At 49.9% G+C, this 17,257-nt stretch overlaps 2 protein-coding genes across 6 annotated transcripts in view; one reads left to right on the top strand and one right to left on the bottom strand.

The window, feature by feature from the left end:
* B4galnt3 (beta-1,4-N-acetyl-galactosaminyltransferase 3) overlaps nt 1-11,488 on the top strand; it is a 102,149-nt gene extending 90,661 nt beyond the window's left edge. For both annotated transcript variants that reach the window (XM_031383215.1, XM_031383214.1), the window contains exons 15-20: nt 2,541-2,857; nt 3,618-3,771; nt 3,997-4,069; nt 5,774-5,927; nt 6,442-6,568; nt 9,117-11,488. In XM_031383215.1, the coding sequence (XP_031239075.1) occupies nt 2,541-2,857; nt 3,618-3,771; nt 3,997-4,069; nt 5,774-5,927; nt 6,442-6,568; nt 9,117-9,225 (934 nt within the window). In that variant the 3' untranslated portion in view covers nt 9,226-11,488. The remainder of the gene's footprint in view (nt 1-2,540; nt 2,858-3,617; nt 3,772-3,996; nt 4,070-5,773; nt 5,928-6,441; nt 6,569-9,116) is intronic.
* Nucleotides 9,537-17,257, bottom strand: part of Ninj2 (ninjurin 2) — a 113,041-nt gene continuing 105,320 nt past the window's right edge. For 3 of the 4 annotated variants that reach the window (XR_004122279.1, XR_004122278.1, XR_004122280.1), the window contains exons 3-6: nt 14,551-14,773; nt 13,867-14,051; nt 10,326-10,423; nt 9,537-9,992 (exon numbers count right to left, since the gene is read on the bottom strand). Coding sequence is in view for 1 of the 4 variants with exons in the window: in XM_031383216.1 (XP_031239076.1) it covers nt 13,885-14,051; nt 14,551-14,695 (312 nt within the window). In the remaining 3 variants the exon portion in view is untranslated. Of the gene's footprint in view, nt 9,993-10,325; nt 10,424-12,807; nt 13,133-13,866; nt 14,052-14,550; nt 14,774-17,257 lie in introns of those variants that run through there. The other variant, XM_031383216.1, reaches the window with a different exon arrangement.

The raw sequence follows: 17,257 nt of genomic DNA, 5'->3' as shown, positions 1-17,257 counted from the left end.
GTGTGTGTGTATGTGTGTGTATGTGTGTGTGTGTGTGTGTGTGTGTGTGTGTATGTGTGTATGTGTGTCCCCATCCCTTCTGTGTCCTCTTCCTAAGTGCTAGGATTAGGTGTATGCTACCATGCCTGGCACTTTGATTTTATATGTGGACTTGACTGGTCTGAAACTCCTCACTATGAGGGTGAGGCTGGCCTTGGACTCTTTTTTTTTTTTCTTCTTTTTTTAGTTTTTCAAGTCAGGGTTTCTCTGTGTAGCCCTGGCTGTCCTGGAACTCACTGTGTAGACCAGGCTGGCCCTGAACTCAGAAATACGCCTGCCTCTGCCTCCCAAGTGCTGGGATTAAAGGCATGCGCCACCACTGCCAGGTGGCCTTGGACTCTTAAAGCAAAACTCTTCCTTCTGAGGCTGGAGAGATGGCTCAGCGGTTAAGAGCACTGACTGCTCCTCCAGAGGTCCTGAGTTCAAATCCCAGCAACCACATGGTGGCTCACAACCATCCATAATGGGATCTGATGCCCTCTTCTGGTGTGTCTGAAGACAGCTACAGTGTACTTACATATAATAAATAAATAAATCTTTTAAAAAATAAAATAAAATACTTTAAAAAACAAAACAGACAAAAAAAACCCTCTTGTTTCTGCCTCCCAAATTCTGGAATTATAGGCATATACCTGTTTTTTGTTGTTGTTGTTGTTGTTTTGGGAGGGGTGAGGGAGAGAGAGAGTTTTGAGACCAAGTCTTGTTGGCCTGGAATATAGATCATGCTGGCTGTACACTTTCTTTCAAAAGTTATCTGTTCTTGGGGAGAGAGGTACACTGTGGGTAAGAGCATTAACTGTGAAAACTTTAAGGGCATGAGTTCAATCCCCACCTGAAGGCCTGGTGAGCTGTTGCTTGGACAGAGACCGGCAGCTCCACTCCACTGAGATTTCCTCCCCATCTGTAGAGGCTGTTCACCTGGATGTCTAGTCTTCATTCTTCCTCCATTCTGTCTGTCTCGTTTATTTTGGCTTTTTTGTTGCCTGTGTACTTTGAGGCTCATCTTTACTAATTCTTTGCTCAGAGCAATGTCCTGAAGCATCACCGGCTGCTTTCTTTTGTCGTACTGTCATTTCTAGTCCTAAATAGAGTAGAGATGTTTCAGCCCGGTGACTTAGAGTTGATTTTTGAGTGGTGAGAAATGTGGGCTTGGTTTTATCCCTCTGCACATGCAGTGTGTCCCCCAGACAAGGCGTGTCCTGCTGCCTTCACTGCAAATCAGTTGACTGTAGATGCCTGATGTGTTTTCAGGTTCCCTCGTCCCTCTCTGTTGATCTACCTCTAAGGGGGTTTGTTGTGTTGAGTACCCGTCAGGTGAGTGTGTGTAAAGCTAGTATCCACTCGGTGGATTTTTCCCTTAACCTGTGTGAAGTGACCTTCATCTCTTCTGGGTAGTTTTGGGTCGAGGCCTATGTTTTTGGATATTACAGTAGCACCTCTTTCCTGGGTCATTTCGTTGGAACACCTTTGCCATCCTTTCACCATAAGGATCTTTATTTGACAGAGAGATGTACTTCTTGGAGGCAGCAAATAGATGAATAGAGTTTGTTGTTGTTTAAGATTTATTTTGATCCCAGCACTCCGGAGCAGAGGCAGGCGGATCTCTAGGTTCAAGGTCCGCCTAGCCTAAGAAGTGAATTCCAGGACAGTCTGGGCTACACCGAGAAACTCTGTCTCATAAAAGAAAGAACAAAACATTTTTTACCCTTATTTTTCCTTTCTGTGTGTGACTCTTTTGTCTATATGTATGCCCATGTACCACATGTGTATGGTGCCTGCAGAGTCCAGAAGAAGGTGTTGGCTCCCCTACTGCTGGTTGCGAGCTGCTGTGTGTGCCAGAAATTCAATACAAGTCCTCTGGAAGAGTACCCCGTACTCTTAACTGCTGGGTCATCTCTTCAGACCCAAGATTTATTCTAAGTTGTATGTCTATGGGGGGCAGGGGTTGTGTGGCTACAGATGCCCTCTGTGTTTGGAAAAGCCTGGCAGATCCCCTGGAGCTGCATGACTGTAATTCACCTGGCATGGGTTCAGGGAACCAACTCAGGTTCTCTGAAAGAGCCGCAGGCACTTTTAACCACTGAGCTATCTCTCCAGTCCCTAGATCCTGTAGTTTAATCCATTCTGTTATCCTGTTTTGTTGTTGTTGTTGTTGTTGTTGTTGGTTTTTTTTTTTGGACTGGAGAATTGAGACCATTAATGTTCAGAGTTACTGAAGGTGTAATAATGCCTATCATTTCAATGACTTTTCTTAATGTGGGCCGATTCTCAAGGAGTCTATCGCCAAGACTGCTTGTACAGTGAGCCTTAGTGCTTTGAAGGCCTCCATGTGCTTCAGGAGCTACATGAGGCAGCAAGGCTTGGGCAGGTGATATATCTTGTACGGGCCTCTACAGCTAACAGCTGGCAAAGCAAAGACGAGAAGCAGGATCTCTGACAACTGGCCCTGCGGACTTCTACCATATGCCCTCTGCTCATTCTAGTTGCCTTCTGTGCCGCAGGAGATACCAGCTGCAGCGCATTGTGAATGTGGAGAAGCGCCAGGACCGGCTGCGCGGGGGCCGCTACCTCCTGGAGCTTGAACTGCTGGATGGCCAACGCCTGGTGCGGCTCTCAGAGTACGTGTCCACTCGAGGCTGGCGGGGCAGTGACTCCGTGGGCAAGGAAGACGCAGAAGCTCGGAACCTGCAGGGCCTGCTCTGGAGCCCACGCAGCGGTCACAGACATGTCCTGAATGCCCAGGATCCAGAACCCAAGCTATGCTGGCCCCAAGGCTTCTCCTGGAACCATCGAGCTGTGGTCCACTTTATTGTGCCTGGTAAGCCTTAGCAGGGTGGGCTCCTGGTGCCTGCCACGGGCACTGTGTCTGTTTTCTTGATTTGATCTCCCAACTGGGTTCCTAAAAGAAAACAAATGGAGCGTTTGTTGTGTGGTTAGCGCACAGTGGGATTGAGATCTGATGCTGAGTTGAGGCCAGTACTCTCTGTTGTATAGGTTTTCTGATCTGATTGGATGTGAGCATCAACTTGGATTGTTGTTAAAGAAATAAGAGTGAGGGCATTATACAGAGTGGGATTTATTTTGATGGGGGAGGGGACGTATTGGAGATCAAATCCAGGGCCTGCCACATGCTAAGCAACACACCAAGCCACACTTCCTGCCCTAGAGTGGTCTTTATAATGAGGAAGGAAAACATAAGACAATGTGTAACAGTGTAACCATGAAGGATGAGAGATGAACAGTATGAGTAAGATGGTAGATAGCAGGCCTGTTAAAGCTGGGCAGGGTTGCTGGGAGGAGTCCCACCCAAGACTGTCTTCCAGGCAATGCCGAGGAGGTGCCGAGGGAGCTGAGCTGTAGAAGCCCCAGTGCCTGGCGAGCTCCGCCCCTTCTTAGGGTCTCTGTGCTACATGCTAATGGATTCTGTGTGCTAAGGGATTCCTGAGGTTACCTTATACCCACCCCCATCCCCATTCCCCCGTAAATGTTGACGGAACTGCTGGCTTGGGTGGGAGCTGAGAGATGTTCACCTTTCCTTAACTCTTGTTGTTTTCTCCTTGCCTGGCCTACCTGGATAGTGAAGAACCAGGCTCGCTGGGTGCAGCAGTTCATCAGAGATATGGAGAGCCTGTCCCAAGTCACTGGAGACTCGCATTTCAGCATCATTATCACGGACTATAGCAGCGAGGACATGGATGTGGAGATGGCTCTGAAGAGGTCCAGACTGCGGAGGTAAGGGAGACCTCTGGCAGCAGCTGCTTTTCACATCCCTGCTGTCCCAGGATGGCTGCTGTCCCAGGACCGCCGCTCAGAGTGGAACCAGAAGCCGCAGCCAGCTCTCCTGAGTACCAATACCCAGCTCCTACCCACTGTCTCTATTGTGTGCCTTCCAACTTTCTTCGGGGCTCCTACAGCTGAATCCTCACACTCTGTCTGGCATTTCTTCGCTTCCTGCAGCTACCAGTACCTGAAGCTGAGTGGAAACTTTGAGCGCTCTGCTGGACTGCAGGCTGGCATAGACCTAGTGAAGGTAATAGAGTTTCAGTGTTTCAGGGTTTCAGGGGGGGCTTGGGTGATCAGGAGACTAGTTAGGAGACAGAGAGACAGTTAGAAGGTGTAAAGCTTGATAGAACAGGGGTTGGGACCTAGGACTATGCTTGTCACATTCCATTACTATCACAAGATAACCTGAGCATCCTTGTTTGCTTCCTGTTGCTGTGATAAACACCATGACCAAAAGCAACTTGGGGAGGGAAGGGTTGATTGGTTCACACATCTAGATCGCGGTGGATCATTGACGGGTATTGGAAGGAACCAAGGAGGGAAGGTGCTTACGGGCTTGCTCTTCCTAGCTTGCTCAGCTTTAATTTTTTTTGTTATTGTTGTTTTGTTTTTGTTTTTGTTTTTGTTTTTTTGAGACAGGGTTTCTCTGTGTAGGCAGCTTTAATTTTTTAAAAAGGATTCATTTATTTACATATTTTATGGATATGAGTGCTCTATTTGCATGCCAGAAGAGAAAATCAGACAAAAGAGAGCATCAGATCCCATTACAGATGGTTGTGAGCCATCTATATCATGTGGTGGCTGAGCATTGAACTCAGGTCCTCTTCTTAACCGCTGAGCCATCTCTCCAGCCCTCATTTTAATTTTTTAAATTAAAAGCCATTTCAGATGGTTGCAGGCTGCCATGTAGGTGCTGGGAATCCAACCCAAGACCTCTGGAAGAACCTCCAGTGCTCTTAAGCACTGAGAGCTATCTCTCTAGCTCTTCATCTTGCTCTCTCATACAACTCAGGGCCACCACCCAGGGATGGTACCACCTACCAGGGTCTGCACCTTCCCACAATCAATCATGGATCAAGAAAACACCGTGCAGGCTTGCTCACAGTTCAGTCTGATGGAGACATTTTCTTTCTTTGAGTTTCCTTTTTCCTAGATGACCCTAGCTTGTTGGAAAAAAATAAAACAATCAGCACACTGAATTAAATGAAGATGAAATTTGTTACTTATTGTTTGCCATGCTTGGAACCGTACTCAAGCGAGGCAAGCACCCTTCTTCCACTGAGCTATAGTCCGAGCTCTGAGGACAGGTTCATCTGGTTCATGGTCGCTTAGCCCTGTTGCTTTGGGGCCTGTGGTGCCATGAATCATGGCAGAGGACACTGCTCACCTCATGGCACCAGAAAGTGAAAGAGAAAGGAGCTGGGACCCCAATATCCTTGTACCTCCTAGTGATCTAAATTCTTCCTGCTAAGTCTCACCTCCTACAGGTTCCCAAGGCTGGAAAGCAAGCCTTTATCACATAGCCCTTGGCAGATACCTCCAAACCACAGCAAGGAGCATCCTTGGCACTACATTGCAGACCCAGCTCTACAGGGAACTAAGTAAAAGACAAGGAAGTATTTTCCCAATTGTTAGAATCCTCAGACTCCATAAAACACGGGACAAAAGTTAGGTATTGATACATACCTATAATTCCAGCTCTCTGGAGACTAGTCAGGAGGATCATGAGTTAAGGCCAACCTGGACTGCACAAATGCCAGGTGAGTCTTTGCAAGATAGCATGACTCTGTCTCAACAGAAAGAGTAGGAGGGAGGAGTCTGAATTCACCAAGCCCTGCTACAAAAGCCCTGTGGAAATTTGCCCAGTGTTTAGCTTTGTGTGAGCTGTCAGTCGTTCCAGTCTCCCAGCGCTGGTCCAGAGGTCTGCTGACCTTGTCTTCTCCATCCCCAGGATCCACACAGCATTGTCTTCCTCTGTGACCTGCACATCCACTTCCCAGCAGGAATCATTGATACCATCCGGAAGCACTGCGTGGAGGGCAAGATGGCCTTTGCCCCCATGGTGATGCGGCTGCACTGTGGGGCCACCCCACAGTGGCCTGAGGGTGAGCCTCGCCCTGGACGAGGGAGGAGTCGATACCCTCTGACCTTGGCATCTAACACCAAGGCTGGAGAAGTTTGTGTCTAAGCATCAGCATCTCTCCCATCCTGCCTTCCTGTCCTGTTTGAGCTTTGGATAGACCCCAGGCTCTATTGACAGCCACAGCAGCAGGCAAAGCGGTGGCAGTGTCCTCCTCCCCGGCAAGCACTCAGCTGACATTCATGAAGTATCTGCTGCATGCTGGGTGTTGTGCCCAGGAAGACAGGAAAGTAGAGAGAGGAAGTAGATGAGAAGGGCTGCTGGGGTCACATCCTAGCTGCTGGGCTGCAGTCGGGTTGTGACACCAGCCATGGTCACAGCTATGTTTGATCCCAAGCCTTGTTGGGGGATGGGGGGCTTCCCCCAGACAGGCCAGGGACTTCCTTAGCTATCAGCTCTCTGCCTCTGCCACCCCAGTCTCTACCAGCAGAGCCTGTGGGAACACAATGTCCAGCTCATCTTGTCTTGTCTGTCCGCAGGCTACTGGGAAGTAAATGGATTTGGACTGCTCGGCATCTACAAGTCAGACCTGGACAAGATCGGGGGCATGAACACCAAGGAGTTCAGAGACCGCTGGGGAGGGGAGGACTGGGAGCTGCTGGACAGGTGACACTGGAGGAGGGCCTCTAGGGATCTGTTAGTGCCAGGGTCCCTCAGGGCAGCGAGGCCAGTGCCACAGAACTTTGCTGCAGATTCCCAGGGCACAGGAAAGTTTATGGAAGTATACTCTCCAGGAGGTGAGCTTCACTGACACTGACGTTGTGCATCCAGCAGAGGGGGATGATACCTCCGCTGTGTGTCACGGTGTGAGTGGTTGGTTGTGTTGTCAGGGGTAAAACAATAGCCTGGAGCTAGATAATGAAAATGATGTTCTTTGGACCAGAGGAGCCCTCAGGCTGAGCATTCTCCTAGCCCAGGATAAGATGAGCATTCTCCCAGCCAGATACTATGCTCTTTCCAGCCATAGCTGCTGGAGGAGAGGCCAAAAGCTGTAGAGGATGCTGGGAAACAAGCCAAAGGTCAGGAGTGAGTTGGCCAGCAAAATAAGCAAGTATGGATCCTTAAATGACTATTGAATATGGGGGGGGGAGTGTCCTGGATTCCTGGAGGTGAGGAAGGAGGGGGTTTTGAAAAGAAGTAATAGTCTCAGAGAAGAGGAGGAGGGCTAGGCATATAGAGCACTTGCTCAGCATGAGTTGAGGCCTTAGACTCAATTTTGGGTATTAAACTCAGTACTAAAGAAAAAAATGTACATATGCAATATATGCACAGGTGTGTGTGTGTGTGTGTGTGTGTGTGTGGTCTGCTACTCTCGTCATCATTGTGACACAGTACCTGACTGAAGCAACTTAGGGGAAGAAGATTTGGCTTGGGGGTTCATTGTCTGGGAGGGCATCTCAGCATTCCTGCAGACAGGAGCTCCTGACAGCTCGGGCAGACCAGGAAGCAGAGAGAGAAACAGCCTGGAACTAAGACAGACTGAAGCACATAGCCCAGCACACATCATGCATTTGCATACACTCATACATTAGCATCCTTAGCCTAGTGTGGTGGCATATGCTGCTGACCCCACCCACTTGGGAAGCTGGAGGCAGGAAGATTGTCATAAGTTCAAGGCCAGCCTGGGCTACACAGCAAGACTCCCACCTTAGTCCTGCGTCTCTCCAGAAAAGAAAGGAAAAAAGAGAAATGGGAGGGCTCAGGGGAGCAGTGGATTCAGCAGGTGAGCCTGGAAAGGGTTCCAGCCAGAAGCAGGACTGTGCAGGATGCCAGGCTGCGGGAGGAGACAGCCCTGAGGATGTCTCTCCCACATTTGCATGTGAGTCCTTTTTCAAGATGTTCGTGCCCAAGAGAAGGGGAAAGAGAGGTTGCAACCTTGAGATATGACCTAAAGGGGAAAGCAAGCCTCTAACTGCCAGAAGGGTGTCCATAGAAGGAAAAGGGAATGAGACCAGAGGCACCAGGGGCAATGCTGCTCCTGAGGCAAGTAGCAGGGTACAGCCACCAACCCCTGGGTTATTATAATTGGCAGATCTCATTGCCCAAGGCATTTCTCCTCATCATCAAACTCCTGTGCTCTGTGCAGTCATCGCTGCTTCTCAGAGAGGAAACCGGTCATGAAGGGCAGTTACCACTTGTCCCTTCTCTTTCTCCCTGTAAAGCATCAAAGACCTAAAAACTGGACCAGCTTTGATTTCCCGCTGAAGGGGGGAAAAAAAGGAACGTTGAAATACTGAGTTAAAGGTGGGGTGGGGAGAGTTTCAGAGAGCTCGTGTCAAAAAACAGTCACAGGGAGCCACATCATGGTAGACCCCAAAGCAGATGGGACCCAGTGTAGCGGTTACTGCCGTGTATAACCTTCATACTGGGCTCTGTGCTTTGATGCAGACCTCCAAAATAGTTCTTAACCCTCCTGCCGTCTTTACGACCTGAGGAAATGGCCGCTTCTGGTTGCCTTTAGCTGCGGTGGCCTCCTAGAAAAGAGACCTCGCCATTGCTGACTGTGCAGATGAAAGTGTTGCCTAGCCTGTGTGAGACCTTGGGGTTGACCCCCCAGCACCGTGTAGCACGCCCCTGTAATCCCAATTTTCAGGAGAATGAAGCAGAAGAAAATCTTGAGTTTGAGGCCAGGCTGGGTTACATGACAGGATGATTTCCCACAACAAACAAACAGGAACAGGAAAAAAGTCTGTGGGTGGATTCTCCAGTTCCTGTCTGCTGAAATCCTCCTGTAAACACAATTGGTGTGTGCTGGAAACTGTTCTGCATGCTGCAGATGCAAATCCGTCAGAGAGAGAGAGAGAGAGAGAGAGAGAGAGAGAGAGAGAGAGAGAGAGAGAGAGAAAGAGCAAGAGAGAGTAATTAGAGAGGACAGTATGTATATATAGATACAGATTTATAAACTTGTCTTTTAGAAAGAGAGAGCATCTTTGATAGACAGCTTTCTGAGTCACACAGCTGGGACTGCAACCCAAGCAGGCTGGCTCCACTGTACCTGGCTTGCTTGAAGGAAGCAACCAGAGAACGGAAGACAGGGTCTGACTAACACGTGGAAGGGTGGGTCCCTCAGGGGCCCCGTTGCTCCTGGGTGCCTGTTGCCTGGGTCCTGTTGCGAGTCTACCTCCGCTGGCTCACACTGCCCTCTCCCCTCCAGAATTCTCCAAGCAGGCCTGGAAGTGGAACGGCTCTCCCTCAGGAACTTCTTCCATCACTTCCATTCCAAGCGAGGCATGTGGAACCGTCGCCAAATGAAGATGCCGTGACACCAGCTGCTTACAGCTCCTTGACTTGCAGTTGACCCCTGCTCGCTGCTAGCTGCTGCTGTGGAGGGATTCTGAGGAACCAAGCCTCAGCACTAATTGCCCACTCCATCGGGAGCTGTCCCTTCAGGCAGGGACCAGCGATCCATCGATCGCCAAGGCTCCTCTGCCGCTCAGAGATGGAAGGGCTGCAGAGGCTGGGCAGTGAGGTCAGGAAGACAACACCTGCTTGAGTGGAGCACCATCTCGTCCACTAGGGTGCACTTCCACAGCCCAGCACTCCTCACAGGGGGTGGTGACTGTGAACCAGAAACTTCAGTGGGACAGATTTTATTTGGGGTGGTGGGGGGAGGTGGGTAATTTTTTTTTAACAGAGAATGAAGACTTCTGTCTAGATCCAGCACCGTCCCGGGTGAAGCTGTACACTGCAGACCTCAGACCCACTCTGAGGTGCTGGTCTCATCCAGAGTTCTTCCAGCTCCAGGCCCCAGCCTGTGCCTTCCAAGGCCACGACTCTCTCCTGGTGGCTACTAACAGCTGGCCTTAAACCAGTCAGGCCATCAACCCAAGTCGGACAGACAGACAGAGGGTTCTCCAGACTAGAAACCCAACACTGGTGGCATTTTCCTACTACAGTGAGGTGTCGGGTGGCAATGGGTGGCCAGTGGGCCCATTCTCCGGCGTGTCTCACATATGGGCTATGTAGAACCGGCAAGGTCAAGCAAGAAGAGAAATGCCCTTTCTCCTTTGGCCGTCCTGCCAGGTAAGACCTGGAGAGAATAAGAAGGCATCACCAAAGGTGACATGAATAGCCTGTCAACTACTTAAGAGAGACTTAGGGATGAGCTCAAGCAGCAGAGAGTGTCAAAAGGGAAGAAAATGTATATATTGCAAGCCTAGTGCCCTCGTGGCTTTGCCCTCCTGCAGACAGAGCCCAACCTCTCGTTCCTGAGGAGATAAGGAGGTGAAACCCGGCCCTCAGATAAAGGGCAGGGTGAGGTGTGGGGAGGCAAGAACCGGAGCGGGGTTAGAACTGGAAAATGGCTAAGTTTCGTGGAGAGCAGCTCAAAACCCCTTCTGTCCACCTGATGTCACAAACTTACCTGGGCTGATGACCCCGGTGCTCCCTGGCTGGGGACTTTTCACTGCTGCTGTTGCTGCTTCACCAGTGGTGCATTGGATGCTGGGTATTAAACTCAGTCTGTGAAGGGGAGGTGAGGGGGTCAGAGCACCATCTTTCTGCTGTGAGAAATGGCTTGTGGGTATGCAGCAGGGCCACTCTGCAGAGCCTGACCACTATGTTGTGAATCCAGAGTGCAGCATTTGGAGCTGCAGGACCCACGTGATGGGCTCTGAATGCCAGGAGCAGAGCTTGGCACATCCAGGGTGGGGCCCTCTGGGAACCCACTGGGTCTTTCTTTGAAGCAGTCAGAAGGGCAGGGTGGTTCTGTTTATGGGTGGCGGCTGTTTCTCCCCCCACCCCTGCTCAGCCCTCCGCCCTTTAGAAAAGGCACATAGGAAGCAGGCTCGGGCTGCAGTAGAACGGCTGGGGCTCCAAGCTTCTCTCTAAAGCCATAAACTTTTGGCACTGTGCTAGAAGGCCAGAGCTGGTGGCGGCAGCCCTCCTGCTCTGTCCTGAGGACTAGGATCCCCCTGGGCCTCTCCCACCCTACTCACCTCCTCCCTCCCAGGTCTAGTGCCTTGTGTCTGACGTCTGTTACCTCCTTACCATCTGCCTTAAGAGAAAGGAAAGTGCCGTGGGTGGGGAGAGGGAGGGGGGTATTAAAGTCAGCGTCTTAGGAAACAAATAGCTGTCTCTTTCTTGCCCACTTGAGGTAGGAAAGGGTTGAGTGGAAGAGCCAGGGGTGTCCCTAAGCCATTCCTGTCCCTCAGCTGTCTGCTCAATGACAGGCTAAGGACCATCCATCCATCCCTTCCCTTCTGCCTTGACTCCTGGCTCAGTGCTTGCAGGCGGAAGGGACAAGTTTTCTGTGCTGCTCTTGGGAAGGACACAGTAGTGTCCTGTGTCTACTAGTCTCAGCAGACCAGGTTGTGATCTCGACTAGAAAGCCCCTGCCCAAGTGAGGAAGACAAGCTAGAACCGTATAGCTGCAACCCCAGCATTTGGGAAGCTAACATGGGAAGATCAGGAGAACAAGGCCAGCCGAGGCTACTTAGCAAGAAACTGTCAAAAGTAAATAGATAAACATAAGGAAATCTTTTCTGTGTCAATTAAAGATGCCCTACTAAGGCTCTGCAAGTGTGAGTTGGCCTTCCTAGTTATGTTTGACCTAGACAAAAGAATTTAAAGAGTTTCCGTGTGGGGGTGTTTTGCCTGCATGTCTGTGTACCACTTGTGTGCCTGGTGCCCAAAGAGGCCAGGAGAGGGCGTCAGATTCCCTGGAACTGGAGTTACAGGTGGTTGTAGGTCACCAGGTGGGTGCTGGGAATTGAACCCAGAACTTCTGGCAGAGTAGCTGGTGCTCTTAACTACTCAGCCATCTCTCTACTTCTCCCCTCACTTCTCCCTTTTTCTTCCTTCAATGTTTTTAGCCAGGTTTAGTGGTGCATGCCTTTAATCTCAGCACTCCAGAGCCAGAGGCAAGTAAATCTCTGTGGGTTTGAATCCAGCCTGGTCTGGATTCAAAAAACCAAAAAATTAAATGTATTCATTTAGAGTGTGTGTGGTGTATGCATTGCCACAGTGGTGGGGGTCAGAGGGCAGCTTTCAGTGGTTAGTTCTCCTCCCTCCAAACCATATGGGGGGGTCCTCAGGCTTGGCAGCAAGGCCCTTTGCTCACTAACCTTTTCATCAGCCGAAAATCTGTATTTTTGTTGTTAAGATGTATGTGGCTGGTCAGTGGTGGCACACACCTTTAATCCCAGCACTTGGGAGGCAGAGGCAGGTGGATTTCTGAGTTTGAGGCCAGCCTGATCTACAGAGTGAGTTCCAGGACAGCCAGGGCTACACAGAGAAACCCTGTTTCGAAAAAAAGATTTATGTGTTCCATTGCTGGAGAGATGGCTCAGTGGCTAAGATCAACGTTTCTTCCAGAGAACCCAGGTTCAATTCTCTACACCCACATGGTGGTTCACAACTGTCTGTAACTCCAGTTCTACCTTCACACAGATACATGCAAGCAAAATACCAATGCACATAAAATGAAAATAAATTATTAAAAAAAGATTAATGTGTTTCATGTGCCTTAATGCTGTCTGCATGTGCATATGCATGCCAGAAGAGGGCATTGGGTTCCATTACAGATGGTTGTGAGCCACCATGTGGTTGCTGGGAGTTTAGTTTAGGATCTCTGGAAGAGCAGTGCTCTTAACTGCTGAGCCATCTCTCCAGCCCCAAACATTTGTATACACACCTGAGAGACATCATTAGTGTGAAATGCGGAGTATGTTTATAGTAGATTCTTTAAATGGCTAGGTGTGTATTCAGCCATCCGGAGCACAATGACCTCTGTCACCATACAGATGACAATAAGCCTTTTGGGGGACAGAGATGATAAGGGTATCCACACACCAGCCTGATTTAGAACCCATAGGACTGAAGACAGCAAGAGTAACTTGGTGGAATTTCAGATATCTTTATAGATAAGATTCCATTTTGCAGAAAGGGAACATTGAGGCCTGGAGCACAGGGAAGGAATGCAGTGTGACCAGAGTGTGCAGGCTGTGCAGGTGTTGCCTTAGCAGACCGAGTTACTGCTGCTGGAAGAAGCTCAGGCCTCGGGACCAAGATGCAATTATGTCACCCAGTAAAGAGGCACACCTTAACTCGGTGCTGTGGTGAGAGGCAGGGGCATCTTTGTTACCCTTAAAGCTCTCCTGGAGGCTGTGGAAAATGCTAGTTAGCCTGACAGGTCAGGGACAGAGGCTGAAGTGGCTCTAGACCCAGCTCCTGCAGGGAAAACAGACAAAAGGTAATGCAGGGCCGGGGCTGGATGAGGCTCCTAGGACTGGATTCCCACCCAGTCCACCAGCTGACGTAAGTAAAGAATGGAGTGATTCAGACGCCCTGAAGTGCAACGTCCAGCCTGTCCCTAGGGAGCATTGTGGATGCTGTTGCTGGCTCATATGTCACAGTAGGGGAGCAAGCCCTGCCAACTACTGTGCTGCTGTAAGACAGCACCATACAGAAACCACAGCTCCATCCTGCCAACAGGCCACAACAGACATTAACCACACTGGCCCTCTACTCCAAACCAAGCTGGGGATGGGGGTCCGCCTAAAACCCAGCTGGGTGTGGTGCACCTGTCATCTTTGGTTACACAGGAAGCTTAAGTCTAGCTTGGGTTACAAGAGACACGCTGCCCGAAAGCAAACAGCAAAAGAACTGAAGGATAGTCACCCCTTGAGAGCAAAGGTCTCAGTGCGGGTTTCACTAAGTCCCCCTCGTGGTACATGTACTGACTGTGGGAGGCCTGTACCTATAACCCAGCACTCACGGCGCACATAGTGCGGGAGGCTGACACCTGTACCCCTCATGATTCATTTGCTGTGGCAGGCCCATTCCTTCACACCAGCGCTTGTGAATGGACTGTGGGAAGCTCAAGCCTGTAACACCTCCAGAGGCAGAGAAAGTCAGTGGGGAGCCCTTGGATCTGAGGTCCTCTGGGCTACCGCCTAACCCACCTGGGACCTACGTAGGCATCAAATAGGATTGCTGAAGGTCCTGGCAGCCACAGAGTCTGTCTTGTGCGCCCCCAAAACAGTGATAAAAATGTTGATGACCACGGTTATGAAGACTAAGGTGGTGGCAGCATTGTTGAGCTGGTTTAAACGCCATTGGTGTTCTACCTCATTCAGGTTCAGCTTGGCTGCGGAGACAAGGAGATCGGGCTGGGTGGTGATGGTGGTGGTGGGTGGGTTAGGGTCAATCTAGCAGGGCCAAAGCCTGGAGCTTCCCTCTCCCCACCCATGAATTTGGAGACAACCTGGCTTTGGAGACCTACCGGGAAGAAATTAAGTCACTGGACTGAAATGTGTTTGAGTCTTCTAACACATGAAGCATCTATGTGTGTGGGCAATGGGAGCAAAAACATCATCTGCAAGGGGAGGTGTGCTCACAATACAACGGACGTAAGAAAGTGCCACTAGCTAGTAGGGTCAGTCATTTATCAGCTGTCGAGGAGTGCCCACCCATGGGATATGAGAAGACAGAATAAGGGTGCCCTTAGTGTAAGATCTGTTACTAGGCATAGAGGTGTAACACCTCTGTTACCAGGTGGCTGGGAAGTTTCACATGCGATGCAGGGGCCTTTCCTACCACCAGGGGGCGCCAAGGCAGAAAGCCTGACTCCAGGCTGGGCTCCTTACCGATGACCACAAGGAGGAGGCTAATGACCACTTGCAGGAGCAGAGAGAGAGTGAGGAGGGTGGTGTAGTACTGCAAGAATGGCCCTTGCTCCAGCACTGTTTTCAGCCGCGTGGCATTGGACATAAAGAGCGCCATGTCCAGCATGCTCTCTGCCACACTCTTCTTGGTGGCATAATGGTTCAGGTTGATGCGCTGGTGTCCTCCGGGTATGGAGTGCCTGCGCTATTAAGAGGAGAATCTGGTAAAGGGGCTGGAAGGGACTGGAAAGAAGACCGGGGTTTTAATCCCTCCCCAAAGGCAATGACAGTGATGGACGGCCTCCCTGCTCAGTTTATGACCTGAAACCAATGAAAGATTGGGAGGATGAGCAGGTACGTAGTGGATGGACTGTTGGATGAGTGGATTGGTGGATAGAACCTCTATGGACCGCTAAGCTCTGAATTACTAAGGCAGCATGTCGGTATCTGTTTCGCTATTGCGGTACACCTTCACGTTGTCAGATGAAGACAGACAGCAGAAGATCTGGGACCTGGCTGAAACGGAAATGACACATCCTCCAGAATGTCCAGCCCCACCTTAGCCAGTACCTGGTCAGGAGTTCTAGAGCTTTCTTCCCACTCCAGCATATACCGGACCGTGGGCTGTTAGAACTACGTCTACACAGCAATGCATATTAGTTGAAAGCTCTTAACTTTAAAATTGTTTGAGCCAGGACAGCCAGAGCTGTACAGAGAAACTCTGTCTCGGGGAAAAAAAAAAATGTTTGAGAAGAGTAGAGATGATTTTAAAAAAAACACAAAAAAGAAACAAACAAACAAAAGAGTAGAGATGTAGCTCAGTGTATAATGCTTCTCAGCATGCCCTGGGCTATAATTTCAATTCCTGCCATTGCTGAAATAAATTAGTATTTTAAATTATTTTAAGATAATTTGGTTTGTTTTTGTTTTTCAAGGCAGAGTTTCTCTGTATGCCCTTGGCTATCCTAGATCTCCCTTTGTAGATGAGGCTGGCCTTGAACTCAGAGATTCACCTGCCTCACCCTAACTGTCAGTGATGGAATTAAAGGCATGCACCCCCACTGCCCTGCTAAATAAAATTACTTTTGAGATATAAAAGCAAGTTCTTGTTCTCATTAATTCTAATATCCCAGAGGGGGTGCTGCAAGACCTCTGTAGTCACTCAAGAGTGCTTGGGAGCTCAATATAGCAACGGTGCTTGGGACAGATGAAGCTAGAAGAGGCCAGAAGCAGGAAGACTCTAAGTGATGTGATCTCACAGGGCATGGTGGTGGCCACCTGTAACCCTAGAGGAAGGTAGAAGTTAGAGAGGAGCAGGGATTTGAGGCCAGCCTGAGCTACACAAGACCCTGTCTCAAAACACAAGGGCCAGTGAGGTGGCTCAGTGTGGTGGCTCAGTGAGGTGGCTCAGTGTGGTGCCTCAGTGAGGTGGCTCAGTGAGTAAAGGTGCTGGCTATAAAGCCTGACAGCTTAAAATCAATCTCCAGGGTGTAGAGTGGGTAGGTGGGCTGTGGCTAGAGAGATCACTGAGTGGGTGGATGGAGAGATGTAGGTAAACTGTGGGCGGAGGTGTATGGACTGACTGGGAGTGAGGGAGGGATTAATGGGTGGGTGAGTGGGTGGATGGATGGATGGATGGATGGGTGGATGAGAGACAAGTTTCAGGGAGTTTGGGTGTTTCTTCTACTCAGCATGACTCTAGTAAGTTATCCACATCCCTTCACGTCTTCCCGTTGCTCTGGTAGTTAATTATACCTAGGCCTTTTGAGACAGAGAAGCCTGTTTAATCAGAAGCTTTGGGCTTTAAAGGAAGCCAGCTGTGGCAGCTAACATCCGAAATCCCAGACCTTGAAAAGCAGAGACAGGACAATCACCACAAATATAAGGCCAGCCTGGGCTAAATTGTGTCTCAAAATAGATGGGACTGGCTAGATGGCTCCACAGGGACTCATACTTGCTGCCCAAACCTGAGGACCTGAGCTTGATGCCTGGAACTGGGGATGAAAGGAAGAAGCCACCCCTCAACACTGTCCTGACATCCACTTGTGTGCCATCCTGACACACGTGCCACGGCATGTGTGATGGACACATAGTGATAAGTGGAAAAACTCGCCCCGTTCTTCACCCGCTGTGACACAAGCTGCTCACATTGGGCCCTGATCACCAGTTAGTTATTTTTCATGACCATCAAAATCAGACTGGAGGCTCTATGGTGTGGTTCAGTTGGTAGAAGGCTTACCATCCATAAAGCCCTGGAATTGATCCTCCAGGACAACATAAGTGGATGCTGGTGACACACACTTGTAATCCTAATGATTTACAGACTAGGGGTCTTGACTGGTTGTTTTCTCTGCCAGTTAAAGAACTGAAAGGAAGGACAAACCTGGAGCACAACAGGGAGCAGCGGAGCAATCTCAACACCACAGACAGCAGACAGAACCAGCAGTTGAAGAAAGTCGTTTAAGCAGGGAAGTGGTGGCACACACCTTTAATCCCAGCACTTGGGAGGCACAGGCAGGCGGATTTCTGAGTTTGAGGGCAGCCTGGTTCCTCAGAGTGAGTTCCAGGACAGCCAGGGCTACACAGAGAAACTATTAGCATTCAGTATAAACTCCACCCCCACAGACACCTGGCAGCAGCCAGGCATGCTCCTCCCCACAGTTACCAGGCCTGGCCCTATAAAAGGGGC

Source organism: Mastomys coucha, unplaced genomic scaffold (genome assembly GCF_008632895.1).
Source record: "Mastomys coucha isolate ucsf_1 unplaced genomic scaffold, UCSF_Mcou_1 pScaffold20, whole genome shotgun sequence".
Classification (NCBI taxonomy): Eukaryota; Metazoa; Chordata; class Mammalia; order Rodentia; family Muridae; genus Mastomys; species Mastomys coucha.
This window is presented reverse-complemented; position numbering and strand designations above follow the sequence as displayed.